Source organism: Athene noctua, chromosome 2 (assembly GCF_965140245.1).
Source record: "Athene noctua chromosome 2, bAthNoc1.hap1.1, whole genome shotgun sequence".
In the NCBI taxonomy this organism is placed as follows: domain Eukaryota; kingdom Metazoa; phylum Chordata; class Aves; order Strigiformes; family Strigidae; genus Athene; species Athene noctua.
The window spans coordinates 22,782,686-22,803,561 of record NC_134038.1 but is presented as its reverse complement, the minus strand read 5'-3'; the positions used below and the strand labels follow the sequence as shown (position 1 = coordinate 22,803,561).

At 35.5% G+C, this 20,876-nt stretch overlaps 1 protein-coding gene across 48 annotated transcripts in view; it reads left to right on the top strand.

Annotated features, from left to right (window-relative positions):
- The window catches only part of RIMS2 (regulating synaptic membrane exocytosis 2), a 489,731-nt gene that overhangs the window by 119,473 nt on the left and 349,382 nt on the right, over window positions 1–20,876 (top strand). For all 48 annotated transcript variants that reach the window (XM_074898586.1, XM_074898600.1, XM_074898596.1 and 45 more), the window contains one exon: window positions 15,680–15,990. In XM_074898586.1, coding sequence (XP_074754687.1) covers window positions 15,680–15,990 — 311 coding nt within the window. The remainder of the gene's footprint in view (window positions 1–15,679; window positions 15,991–20,876) is intronic.

Here is a 20,876-nt window from a genome sequence, read left to right as displayed (position 1 = left end):
CCCCCAAAAGACAAGTAATGCAAATGAAAACAATTGATCACTAATGACCAGCTGATGCCCCCAGGTGGTTCCTGAGCAGTGGGCCCCCACCAACCTGCCCCTAGCTTTATATGCTGGGTGTGAATCATATTGTGTGGGATATCTCTTTGGTGAACTGTGGTCAGCTGTCCCAGCTGTGTCCCCTCCTAACTTCTTGTGTACCTCCAACTCAATTGCTGGTGGGAAGGTGTGAGGAGCAAAGGCCTTGTTGCTGTGTAAGCACTGCTCAGCAGTAACTAAAACATTCCTGTGTCACCAACACTGTTTTTAGCACAAATCCAAAACACAGCCCCATGCAAGCCACTATGAAGAAATGCAACTCTCTCCCAGCCAAAACCAGCACATCCTGTGTCTTTCATCCTTGCACTTGTGTGTGATCACATTCAAACTATGGTTATTGTTATATATGCAGTGATGTTAATTTTGATGTGAGCAGTTCTTCCCCTGTCTTATATACAATATGCTTATGGGAAATCAACTTGTCAAATAGGAGTGAAGACATAACTGAATCCAAGAAATTCTTCAGATAAATGTTTGGTAGATGAAAAATATTTGCCTTTCCAATCAGTTTGACCCAGGTCCCAAGGAATCCTTTAAATTACTGAAGTTTGATTTCATCTTCATCCTGTTTTTCTTTAATAATCAGTGAAATTGCGTGAATGTGTTTTTTTTCTCCCGTATTTTGTAGTTTTAGTATTATGAACTTCCATGTTTTCAAGAAATCATTCTTTAGAACTATGAACTTAATACTGTGTCCATGTGAGGACACTAATCTGAATGTGAAGAAAATGATGAAAGTAGACAATTTTATTGTGTCATTTTTTTGAGTAGGATGAGTTTAGTGAATTTAGAAAAAATCACAGAAAACTTAGAAAAGTGCATATCTTTATAGGCTATTGAATGCATGCTCCTCTAGTCATAAATTTAAATATCTTACCGTTTTCTGACCTGTAAAGAAAGGTAACAGATTCTGATTTTGGGCAGAAGACCTGCTGTTTTCAATTTATTGGCTTCTAGTATAACTGCACTTTTTTTTTTTAATATTGTAAATAACTTTTGGGGGTAATTTCTCTATGAACCCAAATTTTTGTCTTTTCTGATAGGACATTTGAGAATATTCAGGAAACTACTCAATACGTGAGAAGAAACTATGCAGCATTCTTATTCTTTTGATGTTCCTTTTGTAAAAGTTGAAAGTGTACATACTGTTTGGCTTCAGAAGTTAGAGCAGGTGTGCATTTACTACAGTGAGGTCAGCTATCTGTGAGTTATTCTCTCAAAAACAGTGTTATTCAACGAACATTTTTCAGGCAACATATAATTCTGGATCAGATATAAGGAAAATGTAGTACTATCATATTACTTCAAAACTTAGGACAGTTTCCATTGTTCATTAGTATTAGCTGAGGCAGAGTCATAGTTGGATACAACAGGCTGTAAATTGTATATCAGCTGTATTATGGGAACATGTCTTTCAGATTAGATACATTAAAAAACAGAACACCATTTTCCTTGTATTATGTCAAATCTTTTGTGCTGTTTATTGGTAGCTTTATTGCTTTCACACTTAACTAATACTGATGTAAAATCAATTTTTTTTTCTTGGAAGAGTGCTTTCCTTCCCTCATTTGAAAATCTAAGTCACACAGAATCAGTCTTTGAGAGATTTATCTTTGTGGCATTTTAATTGAAGCTGTAACAGTTTTACCTTTGCAAACATTAGTTGTAGTAGGAGGAGACCTCAATCTTTCAGAATTTATTTTTTACAATGAAACACTTTTTAAAAAATATTTTGAAACACCATCAGTGTATAAGTGTATTTTGAAGAATGGACTGAAATTTCAATTCTAGAATCTGTGATGGTAAGCTCAGTTGTGGTTACTCATTACATAAAACTGGGAGGCACTTTACTGGCATACTCATCATCTGTCATCCACTTTTTGACTTAAACATATTACTGCAATTAGTGTCCTAATTTTAAAAAACAAAGAACAAAATCAACTGAAAGACTGCACAAAACTCAGTGATTCTGTGACATTTAAATAAATTAGGATTTCAAACTTCAATTTCCTTGTACTGGCAGATGCAGAAATAGAGAGCTTTCAAATTAGGGAAAAAATTGTTCTTTAGGTATATTTTTAGTCAGTTACAAAAAAAAAACCAAAAAAACACTTAAGTTCCAAATTAGAACCAATAAAGTTTTTGCTACTTATGAACTGTGCAACTGAAATATAAGGAAATCTTTAAATTTTTTTGGTCACCTCAATATATTTGAATAAGTATTTTATTTGGAAGCAGTTATTTTAAGGAGCACCTGCATACTTTTGAAATGGAAAAAACAACAAAAAAAGGAAAAAAAATGAAATCAAATGAAATGGTTGCAAGAATAAAAGTAGTTAAAGCATCCTGAGCTGTGTTCCACTCTTGGGGATTTTGCAAATTCAGAAAGATTCAAGGATTTGTACTGTGAAAATTTGTACTTCACAGATTTTAAGAAATCGTAAAGTACCTAAACTTAGTTTTGTTTATAGAAAATATGACACTATGGCATGAAATATTTCATCAGAGAACACTGTAATAAGTAGGGGGACACTTCAAATGCTTCGGTATTAGATCAATACATTATTGAACCAGGGCCTTTAAGTCTTTCAGGTATCTAGATATGATCTCTAAAAGAAAGGACAAATAAAATGAAACAGGAACCTTTAAAGAAATCTGGCTAACTTTAGGGGTTGTTTACAAAAATGCCAGAAGTATTGAGGGAAGTTTAAAGTTTTTGTTACGACTTTCCAAAGCCTTTTACCTTTAGTGCGTTCCTCTAACATTGCTAACTTGGTACACGACTTAAAGCCCACTAGAGGGAGCCAAAAATATTTTATGATGATGCCAAGTCAGTATTTCAGCTGATTTCCATTTCTAGTTTTTATCCACCTCGAGGAATGTGTAACATAATTCTGTGTCTTTTACAGCACATTCTATTCTGCATGTCATATAATTGGCACAGGTAAGGGTTTGTGCATGCTCCCAATCCATGAGACAGGAGCTGTCATTTGAGGTAGAGCATGACACTATTGACAAATTTACACATAGCAACTAGGGAAGAAAGAGGTGGCTTAATCAAAGAAAAATAGACCACTGTCTTCACTTTCAGTGCAGTTAAATGTGGGTTAGGTCTTGTCTAGAATTGGGAATGAAAACATATAACTTCACATCATGAGAAAATAAAAAATTCTTTCATAAAGAAACCACTGTGTCAGATTTAATCTCAGTGAAAGTGCCTGTTCAACCATTTTTCTTTCTGAAGTCTCAAACATTTAACCTAGCCCATTTATGCAGGCAGCATGCAGTGTCTCCACAAACCTTGACTTCTTCACTCAACGTTTGCTGTAATGTATGCTGAAAAAATGAAGGGAGAAGCAGAAGCTGCACAGAGATGACAATAGTAAGATATGTTGGTTTATCAAGGTAAATTGATAAGAGCTTCTAGCTGTGAGCTGGAATGTAATAACTACACAGCCTATTTAAAAAGATTTCTGAACAAACTACGTGCTCTTTTTTATGCAAACTGCATGTCATTTCTAAGGCACAAGTTGCCTGGACATACTTCTAGAAACACTTTTATTCTGATGAGAAATTCAAATCTTGATGCACAGTTTGTCACAACTGAATTATCTTTGTAATTAGGTAATTTGCTTTGAAAAGTCTGCTAGTAGTTGGCTACAAACTGAAATCGTAGTGTGGATGGTTTTTTTGAGAGATAACTTCACTTATTGATATTCTTCAAGACACTTAGTCCATGACTTGTTTCCTGTTCTTGCTTCACATGTATTCTCATGAGATTTGAAGGACGTGAAGGATTTCAAGTATGGGACTTTGCGTTGTTCTGCTTCATACTGTCAGTTCACATACGCATAATGTGTATGTGAAGAGTTTTACCAGTTTCTATCTCTTTCCCTGCAAGAGGGAAGGATACAAAAGATCAGTAAAGAGGAAAGTGGTTGTTAAATTGTAGATAAAATGCAAAGTAGTACTTATTTTAGGGAAGGCAGTAATTCTCACTAATAACGCTTTCAAAGCCTGTTAATTTATACTAGCAGTGAAGGGGAAGCATTCACCTAGGTACCTCAACAGACTGCTGAAGTAGCAGAAGGACTTTGCATATGTGGAATTTGTAGATATTTTAAAGGAAGAAATAATTATGGTAGTACATAGAGTTGTCAGTAGGTATATGAAGTAGAAATGTAGGCAATTAACCAGATGTGTTTCCTAACAAAGGGGATTATTTGACACTGGGATTAAAAAATGTAGCTTTATTTCATTGTACCTTTCTTTTTCCTTTAATTTCCCTTTCTTACTGTTCTGTCAGAATTAACTGTGGCTGCATCTCATGTAGGCATAAAATGTGTAGCTGTTGTAGCATGCAACTCAGTGTAGGTTTCCATCTTGGATAGCCCAACACAGCTAGTACAAGGGAGGTGATTGTCTCACTCTACACTGTACTGGTGCAGCCCACCTTGAGTACTGAGTGCGGTTTTGGATGCCTCAATGTACACAGAACATCAGACTATTAGAGTGTGTCCAGAGGAGGGAGACCAGGATGGTGAAAGATCTCAATGGCAAGACTTGTGAGCAGCAGCTGAGGTTGCTTGGCTTGTTCAGCTTGGAGAAGAGAAAGCTGAGGGGGGACCTCATCGCAGTCTACAGCTTCCTCAAGGGAGGCAGCAGAGGGGGAGGTGCTGATCTCCTCTCTGGTGACCAGCGAGTAATAGGACACAAGAAAATGGAATGAAGCTGTGTCAGGATAAATTCAGGTTGGCCATTAGGAAAGGTTCTTCACTGAGAGGTGGTCGGTCACTGGAACAGGCTCCCCAGACAAGTGGTCATGGCATCAACCCTGACAGAGTTCAAGGAGCATCTGGGTGATGCTCTTAGTCATATGTTTAGTTTTAGGTGGTCCTGTGAGGAGCAATGAGTTAGACTCAGTGATCCTTATGGGTCTTTCCAACTCAAAATACTCTATGGTTCTGTGATTCTGTATATCTTTTTTTTTTTCTTTTGTCTGAGCTTTGCACCTTGCACTGAGAGCTCTGCTGCTGTGACTATTGTTAGAGTCTAGGCAGTAAGTTTATGTTACGTTGAAGAATGTTTATGTGGGATTCAATACAGCAGTAACTGCATAATAAGCATCTCAATTTTTCTATTACCATTCTGTTACATTTCATTACAGTTGGATCTTTCAGACAATTTCAGTAATGAGTGATGACACAGATGATGTAAGACGTGTAGTTCTGTTGACTTCAGTTTAATGCCATCTGCACACATACCCCAGGCTTATTGTGGTCCTGTCACATTTTGTCTATATTTGGCCTCTTATTGATGTTGATATTGTGTCTTGTAGTACGAAATAACCTGTGAACACTTAGTGCCATTCATCTTCAGACAGTTTACAGGTGTTAACTAATGAGTATGCTCAGCACCTCTGTGCTCTAGATCATTTGTTATTTTTATTAGCTGATTCCTTAATAAAGCTGTGACATTAGTACAGAACTTTGAACACAAAGCAGCATAAATAACATCTAACTGAGACTTTCAGGCAACAAAAGTCTCAAAATCAAATCACTGTAAGATATTTGAATATTTTTACCAGTGCTTTTGAGAGTAAAAGTCTTTGTGAAAGAAGACAACTTGAGCTGTCATTTGGATGATTTCTATTGTGTGCCAAATCTGGTGGAACATAGTACTTACTTTGCCTGAATTAATTATTATTGAAATATTTAAGAAAGTAAGAAACTGTTGTAATAATATTTTCTAAAATATAACTTAGTGTTTGCAGACATACTGGATTTGTGTTATAAACTGTTAGTGTCAATCACTTTGCTATAAAACTGTTTAAAATTAGTAATTCTAAGGTCTATTTATATGACCTTACTTCAGCCACAACTGCCTATTTGTATTTTTCTATCAAAAATTTACCTGCCTTTCTTCCATCACAAATTTTTAATCCATCAGCAAAGTTGCTCTAACAACAGTGTCTACAGAGAGGGTTATTTTTTGAGGAATTAAGGGAACAAATAGGCAAAAAAAATTGGACTGAGGAGTACAAAGAACTTGTTTGTGTGCAGAGATGGCTAGGAATTAGAGTGTAACAGTTAACCATAACTTCTCTGCAGAAGACTAAATAATACAAGACTGTCTAGAAGTTACTGGATAAACTAAAACAATGAGGAAGAGTTGAATAATGATATAGAGTGGAAAGCTATAAGCAACTTCCTAGTTGAGTTCTTCAAGCATTAGTACTGGGGAAGATCTTTAATATTTTTACTAGTGTCCTTGGTATAGAGAATAAGAATGCTGTAATTATGTATATTGCTGACGCAAAGTTGGATACTTATCAGTACAGAGAAGCAACGGGGTACTGTATAAGAAAGAACCAGATGACCTTGTGAAATCCAGTAGTAAAAATGAGTGAGATTAAATAGCCCTAAGTGTAAAATCAGGAATTTAAGGGCTAATAAGAATTTATACTCTGAACTACAGGCCAGGAACTCCTGTGTGGTTCAGTTCTGCTCAACAGCCCTTAATTCTCCATTCCATAGTAGGGTAGCTGTGTCCAAGCTGCTTATTAGGAGCAGTTCTTGCTCCATGCTGTTTTTCTTCACTGTGTGCTGGCATTGTCTGGGAGATGCTGGTTCACAAAGGCCTAACTGTGCCAGGAAGCATAAGAATTAACAGGCAGTGATGGGCCAGCACCTGGCCCTGTGACATTGGTCTTACTAGTATAGGCATAGCCCAAAAGAGAAAAATCTGTTTGGTCTTGAAAAATGAAAGCAGAGAGGGTATGTGATAGGTCTCTCTAAAAACATCAGGCAGCAAACACTGAGGAGAGAAAGGAGCTATTTAAACTAAATGAAAACACTGGTACAAGAATAAATAGTAATAAACTAGCTTGGAATAAGTGAGCACTAGAAATTAAAAGGCATACTTTCCATTGTAGCTGTAGGAAAAACATTTTGAGATATTTTGGCCTCATTATTTCTAGTTAATCTAAAGATGGAACTTTATTAAATGATAAAATTTTTAAAAATGCTGTTGGCTGAAGCAGCAGGCAACTGGAATCAAGAGACAAGGTCTCTTTCTGTCCAGTATTCTTATTTAGTGGGCTTAAACTTGATGAAAAAAGTGACAGCACATGTATGCTCTGTTCTCTTTCTTTCCTAAGATTGTTACAAATCTGAAACTTTAGTAAAGGTGTAGCTTGCTCAACTGTACATTCTCAATATATTACATGATTATGCAAGTTTCCAAGGTTAAAGAAAGACTTTGTGGAACTGTGTCGTAGATTCTGTTCACTTATGGCAGGTTGATTTCATGCCAAGAACCCACTGCACTTATTTAATGAGCCCTCATGGCCCTGTGGAGGACTGTGTGGGCTTACAGACTCTGTTTTGGAAGCAGTGCAGCTGTATTTGCTGTGACATAACATTCACTGGTGTGTACTGTGTCCAGATCCCACCCAGTTTCACGCTAGCCATTTCCTCATTGGAAGTCTTTACACCATCTAGTTCTCCCTGAAATCATGAAAGCTCATGAAGGATCTGTGTATGGTCAATATGGCACTGTGCAGGAATTTCACACTATTTCCATTGGCATTGATAGAAACACTTTGGACTGGACATTGTTGAATTGTGCCTGTGCCATAATGAAAAAAGCAAATTATTGCCTTTAGAGATCTTGAAGAATATCAGTTATCTTATGTGAACTGCTTCTTTTTATACAGTATACTTTCGGAAGGATGCGCTCTGCCCTATATTAACCCACCTAGATTAGTGTTCCAACTAACAGTTTCTAGTCCTACTGTGCATATAGAGGCCTTTTTTACATTTTAAAAATATAAATAATCTTTTACCTAGTCAAATGTCTTGCTAATTATATGCTTGATTGAAAAAATTATGAACAAAATCGCTAGTATATATCTTAAGGATAATAAAAAAAGATACAGGAGAGATGCGCGGACCATTAGGATGATAAGTGCGGTGTTAGTACAAAAGAGTGGGTATACCTTATCAAAATTGTCACTTATGATATTTGTCTCTTATGCTTAAGATAGAATCATGTAACTATGTACTGTATCAAATGAATGCACAAGGAGAGATATTATTTTTTTAATGTAGACTTGGTTATTTGTAACCATCATAAATTTTCATACATAATATATCCATTCACTACAAACTTAAGAGCAAATGTGTAGCATAGTCACTCTCTCAGTATACAGAATTTTTCTGTGCAAATAGACATATCCTTTAAAATCTATGTAAAATGTTAGTCTCGTACTAGTATTGTAAGCTTTCCAACTTTTATTAGCTGATATTGAAATCTTTGTGGTATTTAATACAGTTTTGGAGGATGGGTATGCATGTGTCATTACAGATACAGGGCCAGTAAACATAGAAGTTCTGACATTTGATCAAACTGATTATAACTTTATTACTTGCATGAAAGTGAAAGTCAGTACCATAGCACAGACTAGTGGTGTAGCAAAATATGGAAAAAATAGGTAATCTTTACCAACTCTTGTAACAGTTACAAATTTAGAGATTATTTTTGCTCCTATGATATACTTAATTGACTAAATGCATTAATTTCACAGTAGGAAATGGTGTGACACAAAGGGTGAAGGCATCCCACAGGAATGGTTGAATGAATAAAGTAGAATTGAATGGATAAATACTAAGATATGACTTCTGTTAGGTATAGCGCAGGAATAGAATAGAATATCTTAGTTGGAAGGGATGTACAGCAATCATCTTGTCCAACGGCCTGACCAGTTCAGGGCTGGCCAAAAGTTAAAGCATGTTATTAAGGGCATTGTCCAAATGCCTCTTAAACACTGACAGGTGTGGGGCATCAACCACCGCTCTAGGAAGCCTGTTCCAGTGTTTGACCACCCTCTTGGTAAAGAAATGCTTCTTAATGTCCAGTCTGAACCTCCCTGACCTACAATCTTCTGATTGTAGGAGAAGCTACCATGCAATGTCAATAATGTTATTAATTTCTTTTTAGAGGATATGAAATCTTGCAGATTCATTTTGCTTTGAAAGAAGCACTGAAATTCATTGATAACAAATAAAAAACAACCATCTTTAAGGAATATTTCACGGTACTGTAACCACTGCAAGTTTCTGTTCTTCGTTACAATCGAATAAATTCAGAGTTGTTCTGTTGACCTTAAAACAGTTATTTATAAGAATTTATTTTTATGTAGAAAAATAGTTACCAAAATACGGTTGCAAATGATCATAGAATCATTCACTTTGGAAGGGACCTGGGATTTATCTAGCCCAACCTCCTGCTCAAAGTAGGATTGATGCTGGAAAAGGAAAGAGAAAAGCTATTAAGCTTCAACAAAGAATAGATGTTTGGAAAGAAAACATCAGGAAAAGAAAAACAAGATTTCTTTGAAAAAAGGTAGAAATGGATGATGGGTGGGCCCTAATGTTTATGTGATGTTGACTTGTCTGTACAGAGCAGCAAAATGAGTTGGAAAAGTTTCTGCTTCATTAAAACTATAATATCCAGACTCTGCTGTTTACAATGTATATATGATTTATTCCATTAACTCAAAAAAAAAGAATTTGTCTTTAAAATATATCTTAGTAATGACAAAAGATGCATCATTAATCTGGATCTGAACCTTTAGAATTATGTCTCTATAGATGAGTCCTAAATCCTCCAGACATTGTAAAAGCCTCTATATATTTTCCAGAAATATGATATTGGCTATTGATAGCACATGCTATGTATAAGTCTGGTACAGTTATAGGCAGTTGCTTCCATTAAAAAGGAATATAAGAATTAAAAATTTTAAAGGAAGCACCTCCTAGAGAGGAATACAGTTTTTCCCTCACAATAATGGAAATAGTACTCTTAGCTATAAGAGAGAATACAGATTTCAGATGGGGGCAAAAGTGAGTTAATGTTTTTAGAGGAAACAAGCCATTTTTTGGTGGTGTATAGAACAAAATAGATAGGATTTTATTAGGATTTTATTTTTTAGCTAACTTCAAGAATTCTTCTAATTCAAAGAGCTTTGAACTCTTAATATCCTTTATTATTTAAATATGCAGAGTACTAAAAAGTTTTACTTCTGACAGGCACAAATAATAATGACGTTGCTATTTTACTGGAATTTACTGAGGGATTGCTATTTTACTTTACATTTACTGAGGGATTTTAATGTATTCAGGAACAGACCAATAACCAGAAAAGCAGTTCAATCTCATTTTTTTGGGAAGGCAGTGTTCAAAGTGACCCTGGCAGTCCCAGAACCAGGAGACCCACTGATTAAACTTAGGGTTCTTTGGAAACTTGTATTTCGAATAGGCAAAATGGGGAAAGACCAGCAGAACCTGGGAGTACAAGTAAGGGAGATACCATGGGCCCTATTTATACTAGGGCCACATTAAGCAAAGATTCACAGACCTGCTATGTAACTGTAACTTCTGGGACTGTACAGAGGAAGCTGACTCATGTTACTGAGTGCCAACACTGATTCAGCAGTGTCTTTTCCAAGTTGACATAGTGACTAAGGGAGAGGTGAATACTTCTTCCTCGAAAAAACTTCCTTGATACAGGGTGGCTTCAAACATTGCCCTACTCTGTGATGTAATGAAGTTGTTTGGAAAAAAATAAGGGGGGGGAGGGGGATAACTGTGGTATATTAGTAAACTTTGATGATGCATCTAGAGAAAGAGTTTTCCTACTCTTCCGTTTTTCTCCCCCTTTCTTTCAATGCTGTATTCTTGGTACCTTGTATAATGTTTAAGAAATTGTATCTTACATCAAAGGACAAACCCCTCCCCCAACCCCTGTATTTTTAAAACAAGTGAAAAATTCCAGAGAACACTAGCAACAAGCACAACAGTTAATATAATGCTGTTATATTAGGTGCTTCTACCAAGCAGATGAACTCTGAGAAATTTGGTAAAACCATACTAATAAACCTTACTGTCCTATGGAAGCATTCCTGTATAATTTTGTACCTCTGCACACCTGCCTTTCAAAGCAATGTTCTGAAGTCTGGTGAGGATTTGGTGTAATTATTTCTTAGATTGTAGTGTCTAAGCTATCGAGCTCAGGATGATATGTAATCAAATACGCTGTGTCTTTTAATCTAATCTTCAATAAAGTAAGATTTCAGTTTTGTTCTTAGAAGTTAGTGGCAGGCCATCTATAATTATACTTAAATAGTGAATGGTATTTTGTCAGGTAGCTGTCTTTTCACATAATTTATCTGGAAATATTAAAATGATTGTAATATTATATCCTTTGTACGAAATTACATATTTTTTGCTTTAAAATGTCCGCAGATGTAATTTCGTTATAAATATCCATTTTATTGAATTTAAAGTGTTATGTGAAATGTATTTTGAAGAATTTAATAGCCAAATTTGTAATGTTTTATTTAGGACAATACAAAGGGGTGATTTTTTTGTGCATTAATTATGTCTGATGTGTAGTGTGAAGTGGCTGATTATTGCAGGTTTTGCAAAATTTGTTTTTGTGGGCTTCTGTTATAAAAAGTAGTAATATGTGATGAAAACTTTGGGTAGTGTTAGCAGAAGAGAAAGCATATTATGAATAATCTTGTAAAAAATGGTGAAGCAATTGAAAATGAGTTGAGTTAGAACTTTTTTGTTCCATGTATGGAAATAATCTTTATGAATGAAAAGCACATGGAAGGTTTGAGGTAAATCTGTCTAATCCAAATTCGGAATATTTCTCTTCAGTGTTGTTTAAAAAATAAATTTTTCTTAAAAAACCAAATTAATTTAAGACTTAATCTGAAAGTGTCAGGCTAGATATATTTTGTGTTTTTTTCACACCACAGGTTTGAGAAGAACTTCAGCAATTCTTATTCTAGGCACTAGGGGGTGTTTCAGACTTTTGTACTGAAACGCACATCTCGTACAGTGTCACTAGCACTTTAGATTCGAGTTTTAAACTATTTAAATTTAAATAATTACAGATGTTGGAGAGCAGATTTTTGTCCATTTTTTCCTTTTCAAATTGGCAGTGTTCCTGTGTTGAGAAGAACTGACACCGACAAATTGCAACACTGATGCTCGCATACAAAATGTGTTCATGATTGTTGAACTCTTCAGAGTGGTGGTTAGATTTGAAAATGGGTGTAGTAGGTAGTGTGTCTAATTTAGAGTGCAGACTTCTGATGTAAGGGATTAGCCTTTTTATTAATTACTGTTTCAGAAAGGAAACTTCTGTGGTGGTTCTTTGCAGATATGTCAAAATACAGGTATTAAGCTCGCAATCCACTTGTATAGTCTCCCCTTCCCTTCCCCACTGTGCTGCTGTCACAGTCACATGGAATGCTCTGTCCTGGTGGGGACTTGGCAGGGACAGAGCTGCTTTGCCTGTGTGTGAGCTGCTGAGCTCTCGCTCGCAGGCACCTGGGGGCAGAAGGAGAAATCCTGTCCAGGAATATGCCACCTTCCCATCTGTCCTCTTATGACACACTATTTTACATGAGTGTCTGTCATTCAGTTGAGAGGTCTGCCCTGTAAATTACCAATATTTTTAAAATTGAAAGAATGCTTCTACATGCTATGATAAGGTGAAGAAATCAGTTTAACTCTGTACTAACCAAGGGCTTGAATTTCTTGGTGCTCATTGAAAGCACGTGAATTTCTCTGCATGTGTGACAGTTGCCATTCTGAGTGATTATTTGAAGCTAAAATGGTAACTGCTTGGGTCAACACTGTGGATGTCTACATGTCAAAAGTACATTGGAAATGAGGCTTTATCAGGAGTGTTAGCTATAAATATTATGAAACACTTATAAAGGCAGGAAAAAAAATCTGCCAAATACAAATGCTGTGTGTTTGAATTTTTTCCAACATGGAATACTTTTTTTTTTTTAAATTATTTTTCTTTGTTTCTTTGGGTGCTTTCAGTTTAAGTGTTATATTGTTTCCTGCAGGTCTGACCCAATTATTGTGGTAGTCTGTGAGAAACACTGCACAGTGGAAACAGCTGGAACCAGTTTGACTTCAGTAGGGACTGGAAGATAATATGTTGTCTTCCTTGAAGTGTCACTGACAGTGGAAAACCGCTTCCGAGCTGTAGAGATGTAAATGAAATACCAGATGATGATACGGTAGATAGTGATCAATGAAGATAGGTATAGCATGTTTAATCAGGGACTGGGTTTGATCAAACTTTTATTGTAAAATGTTTGCTTGTTTCATGGGATTTCACAGCACTGACAGCTGCATTGCTCTGTTCTGCTATACATAGTCATCTATCTAGTTTGGCAGAAGCTGAGATTTATGTTGAAACAGATCGCTAAATTTTGTGTCACAAAGATGATGATAGGTCAGGAGTACTCTTCCTGATTCTACTTTTAGAGGAGGAGATATAAAATCATATTCATTCAGCAAGACCTCTTATTCTGTAGGGTACAAGAGAATAATACTTGTCATCCTTGAGTGCATTGTCCTGGGACAAAATGTGGCTGTCAGCCAAGGGCAGAGCTGCTCAGGTGTTTAGACTGTGATACCTAGATTTTGTGACATTTTAACATCTACTAATAGAAGGAAAAATAGTACACAAAAATTTCGGGGGATTTTATCTTGTAGTCATTCAAATTGTTATATATTTGTATACTTCAATGTTTCAGATCTTGTCCTTTCATTACACTGACACATATATGAAAAGTTTAGAGCTTCTTTCAGCTGCATACAAACCAAGCAGAAATAGTTAAGACTTTTAATTGCTGTTCACTAAAGAGGGCAAAACCACTTCTGTCTTTGGTGCTAGAATTTCAGCTTGGAGCTGTCGTGTCCTTTGTAACTTAATTAATGAAGGCAAAACAGACATGTTCTTAAATTTGTATTTGAATGATGGCCATGCCTGGAGTATTGACCTTTGTTCTCAGGACATGTAACCTACTTCAGACAGCAAGGGAGTCCCTCTTTTTTACCTTCATTGCTTTGTGTTCTGTCTTGTTCAAATAAGTAGGCAAGAGTTCTCATAGAAGGAGTATCAGCACTATAAGGAAGTTTACCAGCATGGGGCATACTGACACCATTAAATGGCCAAGCACTGCCTTCTTTCCCTGTCCCAGCCTAGCAGTTTGTGAATCAGGCAGTCAGTGAGTTTAATTTGTTTTGAGTACAAACCTTGTATCCAAGCAGCCTTCTATATGAAGCTTTCATCAAAACATTTTTGGTGAGACTTGACTAGACAGCATAGCCCAAGTTTTCTTTTAGATAAATGCATGGAAAATAAAAGTAAGATACAGATAGCAGCTTCGAAACCTTTTCTGGTGGACTGACCTAGATATATGGTGGAGGTAGAAACTACATTTTCCATGTGATTCAACCATTGAGCTAGCTGCATTTAAAAGAATGATGAAGAGCATTAATGTAAGCCTTTGAATGTCCTGTACTGTAAACCCTTGAAAAAGAGGCAGCGCAGTGTAGGATTAGAACTGAAGGCATGATAACTAGATTTAAGGCTGAGTGTAGACATTCAAGAAACATGTAGTAAAAATGATACAATTTCATCTGTGACCTAAGACAAAAAATATATAAAGCACAGAAGAGCTGACATAAAGCTGAAGAAAAATGAAGATTAAAGAGTGAAGGACTAAACTTGCAGTGAATTAATGCTATCTACAATCCAAATTTTAATATAACACAATAACCAGTTTGAATGTGCCATTGTATTAATAACTGGTCTATTGTATTTGACTCATTACATCCTAATTTATTCTCATTTAATGTAAGAACAGAATGTGAAATTAACTTACAGGTAATTGGTGCTGGCAGTTTCCTGCACTGCCATGTGACTACAGTGATCAGATACAAAAGCTTTTCAAGCAAGTACATTTTAAAATATTAAAAATCTCATTACTACATGCAGGTTCTCACAACTGGGAAGCTGTAATTGTTTTAATAATTTAGTAAGCATACAGTGAATGCTAAATCTTGGCTATGAAGTGAAGATACCACCTTATATATTGTGTTACTTTATTTATACAATGGCATAGTTTACAATAGCTTTGAAAATCAAGTAATTTCTTGAAGTCAGCTTCTTTATGTAAATATAAGATACAGACCAGGGCTGAAGTAAATCAGCAGGGCATTTTGGAGAATTATAAAATTACTTGTTTGCAATAGCAGATGATCTATTCCAAAGTACCTTACTCTTAGTAAGAGACTAGATTCAATGTTTAATGAATTTTTGATTCCTTTTTTCTATCATCCTTGACCTATAGTTTTCATTTTCAGATCTTACATTTAGTGCCATTGCAATGTCAATACATAGATCCTTTTCATTTATACAGCTACTGTCTGTGGTTTCCCCTTGTATTATAGATGATGAAGCAAAAGTAGAATAAAAGTATTTTTGTGTTTGGGTTTTTTTCTAAAACAATTTCCTCCAAGGTTGTACAGACATATTTTACTGTGCTGTGGCCAAACAATTTATTTTTAATAGAATTAAAATAGTATTCTTTCTACCTTTTTGGAAATGGCAACAATCAGTTGATGTATGCTTGATGAAAACTTTGTATATGGTGTTTACAAGCTAACAGATTTTTCATTTAAATATGTCTGAACAGGTAATGTGGGTATGTAACTTGTGCCGAAAACAACAAGAAATCCTCACAAAATCAGGAGCCTGGTTCTATAACAGTGGATCAAATGCACCACAGCAGCCTGACCAAGAAGGTGTTAGAGGTCTGCGGAACGAGGAAGCACCTCAAGAGAAAAAAGCAAAGCTGCAGGAGCATTCGCAGTACCAAGAACCATCAGGGGACATATCCACACAAGTTTTGGACAAAAACAGATCTCAAGGGCTCACAAGACAAGACTCAATTAAGAATGGTTCAGGAGTAAAGCATCAAGTGACAAGTGACATAACATCAGACAGGTAAGAAAGTAATGTTTATGCTGATCAGATTTGCTGAATTTATGCCACAAATTTAATTTTATCTTTTTAAGTTTTATCTTATTTATATTCTGTAGCCTATAAAATACATACTAGGATTTTGAAACAATCCTAAGAAGCAGCAGCTGAGGAGTCTCTTATTGTATTCAGATGGTCATAGACAATGTGTGTTCTTCGTTTCTTCTCATTTAAAAACCAACATTGCAAATGACAGTTGCAAAATTTTCTTCACTGATTTATCTTAGTGTTACTTGGCATTGGTTGAAACTACGAGTGTTTTAGTGCTAATGTGTTAAGACCTGGTTTAGCTAGAGGCTGGAGCTGGAACTTCCCTCCCTTTTACTTGATGTGATTGTTCCAAAAGGCTCTCAACCTGTGCAACTACATTTTACTGGAACACAAAAGTAAAAACTGTTACATTGAATAATTTCTTTCTAAGCAAGACCGGAGTAGAACTTTAAATATGGTGGGAAGGGAAAGAAAAGAATTGCTTATGTGTTTCCATGGAAATGATACCCTCTTTCTCCAGAGACCTCCACCTGCCTTGGAATTTGGCAGCCAGAGCTGTATAATCTGGCAGCCTTCCTCTGCTGCTCAGCTATGACCTCGTTACAATATTTATTCCGCAATCTTGAAACAAGTTAGACAGCTATAATATCTTTTATGGCTAATATAATTAAAATTGTTTTCCTTTTCCCTCACCTCTTGTATTCCACCATATTTTATTTCCTGGTTTTCGTCTTATTTTGGAACAAATTGAGTGTAATTAATCCAGCCCTTTTTGTTTAACTTACTCTGCCTGTTGCCCTTTGCTCTGATTTCAGCTGATAGGTTCAGTACTTAGTGACTCTGAGTGCTCCTCAGTTACATGCATAGTCTCTGAGAAATACAGCTGGCAGTTTAACTTGATGCTAAGGAGCAGGAGGGAGAGACTGATTCTCTTGTGGTTCCTTTTTTCCCTTAATTTTGTCAGGAAAATGGTATCATACATAATGTGATGATAGAAACCCCCCTTGTTCTCGGCAATAATTTAACTCTGAAAGTGTTTTTATATTATACTCATGCAGAAAGAGAGAGGGAGAGAGGCATATAGAAATAAATATATTATTCAGATATGTAATATGCATTTACCCTAAGCAGGGTTATATGATAAATATGGACAGTATGGAGTTCTGTTTACCAACCGGAAGAATGTAGACTTTGTGCCTGAAATCAGAACTATTCTGCTGATTGTGATCACTTCTACTCAACATGTTGTTTAAATCCAGATTGCTTTTTAGTCATTATCCTCTTCCTGGTTTTATTGCATACTAATACTAGTGTCCTCTAACATATACAAATATGCTTAGAGTATATTTATGATATATATTGCATGCTATTGGAAGTTAGAGGGTCTTCTGAATAATTTTCTTCCCCAGTGTTCCTCACAGTAACTGTATTTCCTTTGCTGGAAATAATGAAAAATACTACTTCTTGATGCCCAATGTCTGACTGGTCAGCTGGGCTTTTAGAGGACAATATCAGCATCTCTGAGAGACACTATCCCAGAATTCAAGGATATGGATAGGCCTTGAGTTTGGACCTGTATATGCAGTGGTGCCATCGCTATTCTCAGCAATAATACTGGGAAGGCTTACAATTTTATTACATTCAACCACTGTTAAGACCAGAAGATAATATATTATTATCTTTACACCGAAGTAATGCATATAATATGTATAATAATTTGATATAGTTTTAATATTAAAATTTAGAAATCCATATATGTTCTGCTTATTATAATTGATTAAGTTAAGAAAACTCATTTTATCTATTTGAAACTTGCAGTTGTGGTCAAACAATTACATGCAACTTTTCCTAAAAGCTTCTGGTGTTTAACGTTCTTTTCTGAATGCTTCGTGTTACTTCTTTTTTTTTTTTTTTAACATTAACTGAAAGAACCATCCAATAGCAAAACATGTTATACAGAAGATCATCATGGCAGGTTTTTTCTTTCTATTTTAAAATTAATTCTATGCAGAAATTGAGCTACTCTAGTATGGTAGACCATTTGTCTAGATAAGCTAATTGTAGTCAAAAAAGTTTCAAATATTTAGAAGTGCTGTTTGTCTTATACAGTGTCAATAGCAGAAGTGGAAAGTGAGAACTATATTGCCTATTTTATTTTTTATCCCAAACACATTAATTTTGGCACAAAAAATAATTAAAAACTTAAAACCAGTTAAACACGTGTGAAAAACGTATTGTTTGAACATTTGCAGCTTCCTTTGACGTTGCAGCAATCATTACTTAGTAGTTCTTTGTGTCAAGTATCATATATGTTATTTTGGTCATCTGGAGACAAGTTGCTCACAAAGTAAAGGGCAACATTCACTCCCTGAATCAGAACATCAGTGACATTTCTGTCTCATTCCTTACTATGTCTTTTTTGGTTGTGCTTTTTCGTTTTTTCATTCTTTAGTACTTTGTTTCCTGTTTTCTTTGCTACTGTTATTCTTCATTAAAATGACATGAATTGTTTCAATCATTAGACTAGTATTATGTTTCCTTGATGTATGCAACAGTCACATTTGCAATTGATAGATCTCAAACTGTTCAGACAGACAGATAGGACCTGATTATAGATCTTCTTTGACTGATCTAAATTTTCTTGACTTGAAGTCTGGAACGATTTTGGATTGCACAGTCTCCAAGGATATTTTTCTTATATTGGAACTGTTACAGAAGGAAAGAGAAATCAAAAACTATTCAGGAGCAAGGTGTGCTTAAAACTAGCAGAACAGTATTCCATTATTAAATTTTTTTCTAGTCCATATCCAATAATTATAATCTGCCTTACAGTGCTTTTACTGCTTTCTCTGTAGTAAACCCATGGAGGAGGCAGAGGCAGCAGGCACACCATAGAATCAGTGTTAGATTACTTTCAGTAATTGACCATCTTATATTTGACATTTTTTGAGGTAAGACAAGCATAAGTTGGTATTGCATGGAAATTTTTATGCTAAGGGCAGTTCAGAAGTAATATGTAGTGGTTTTCACAAACGTAACCTTGTGAGCAGAGTATGGATGCTGATGTAGTATAACACTAGACTTCGTAAAACTGCAAAATGATGTGAATAAAAGAAATGCAGAATATGCTCTATGTAATCCATAGACTGAGAAGGTCCATTCTGAGGTCTGCTGTGCACAGATGGTAGATTTATGGCAGTGTGCACTTCAGTTCTTTGATTTTTACTATCCAATTTCACATTAATTCTGGATTACACAAAAGGGTCCTTTTTATTTTATTTCGATCAAAAACATTCACGCGCTCTATTGTTTCGAAGACCTATGGTACTCCTCATTCAATATATTGTGTTTTCTTTCTAGCAGCAAAATTATTTGAATAATCGGTTTTCAGTCATTTTGTAGCAGGCAATCAGCTTGTGAAATGGTTGATTTCTTCATTCCAAAGCCTAAGCCAAAGCAAATGTTTATAATGTCCTATTAAAATGTGTACAACATCCTAATAATAAAAGCTGAGGAACAGGGAACCTTAATGCTGATATAAAGCTTTTTTCATGTTATTCTATTCACCTGAATTGTTAGATCTTTAGGTGGTGTTGCCATGCCTGAGTTGTAAAATAATTATTTTTGTTGCTTTTGGTAGGATCCATTGTAAAGCCATTTCAACCATTTCCCACATATAATAAATTCAATGTTTTAAGCTGTAAATATTTTCTGACATTCCAGAGGTGTTATTTCACAAACCTCTTTTATATGTATGTAGCGTTTCATGTTTTTAAACAGTAGGTATCTTGAAGTAGGAAACAATCTATGCATCTTTTCAGTACAAGTTTATGATGTCTTAACTATTTTTAATCTAATGCCCATCTGAAATAATGTTATGTAGTTCAGGTAGATGTGAACGATTAAGTGGTTTTGGTTTTGTTTTCTTTTCTTTTTCTTCCCAATCCATCCTATATGAATCCAAAATGCTTTCAAAAATTTTAAACTTAACTTTGAATTTACAATATATATTTGTGATGCATTCTATAGCTGTAAGAAAAGCTGTTCTAAAGGATATTTTTCAAGAGGTTCAATGCAAAAAAAAGGTGAAAATACTGTGAGAAAGTTTATTTTCATGTTTCATGAGTCAATTTCTTATTGCTGCATCTATCAGAGGGTGACCCATGTAAAAAAAAATTGGTTCTTAGTATCTGTGAAGATCATGATCTGTAAGATCATGATTTGAAGCAAGACAAATGAATGAAGCTGCCCTGAACCCTTTTCAGATTAACTGTAGGGATATGAGATTAAATCATAAAATCCAGAATGAAAACAAATTGAGAGAGTGAGCAGCTGCAGAGTTGCACAACAGCAGTATTTATTTTCCAGGCCATCAGACACAGATAAAATACATCCTCCTTCCCTCTTCCTTCCCTTTTTCTTTCGAAGATACATATGTAGTTTTGGGGTTCATTTTCTATCATCCCTTTTATTTCAGGAAAAGAAAAAAAGGATTTTTTTGATGGTTTCCACACCCCATAGTGGGTTTGGAGGATGCATTTTTTTCTAAGTAAGAACTGCAGATGAGACTGTTGAGGCTACTTGGGTCTGAAGATGCATGTTTTGTGCATATGTTTTTTATGGAATGTATACACGTGTTTCTCACATATAAAGGTTTTATTCTATTGCGTTACCAATGGCAGTAGAATGAAAGTGGTCCCCTGTGTCCCTTGGCTTCCGTTCTTGGAAGGAATGCCAGCATGAGTTGGCAGCGTAGGCTCTGTCTTTTGGGACTGCAGTTGGGGATGTCAGGGTGTGAACGGAAAGAAAAAAGAGACCAAAATAAGAGGGAAGAGGAGGAAAGAGGAAAAAGCAGGCGT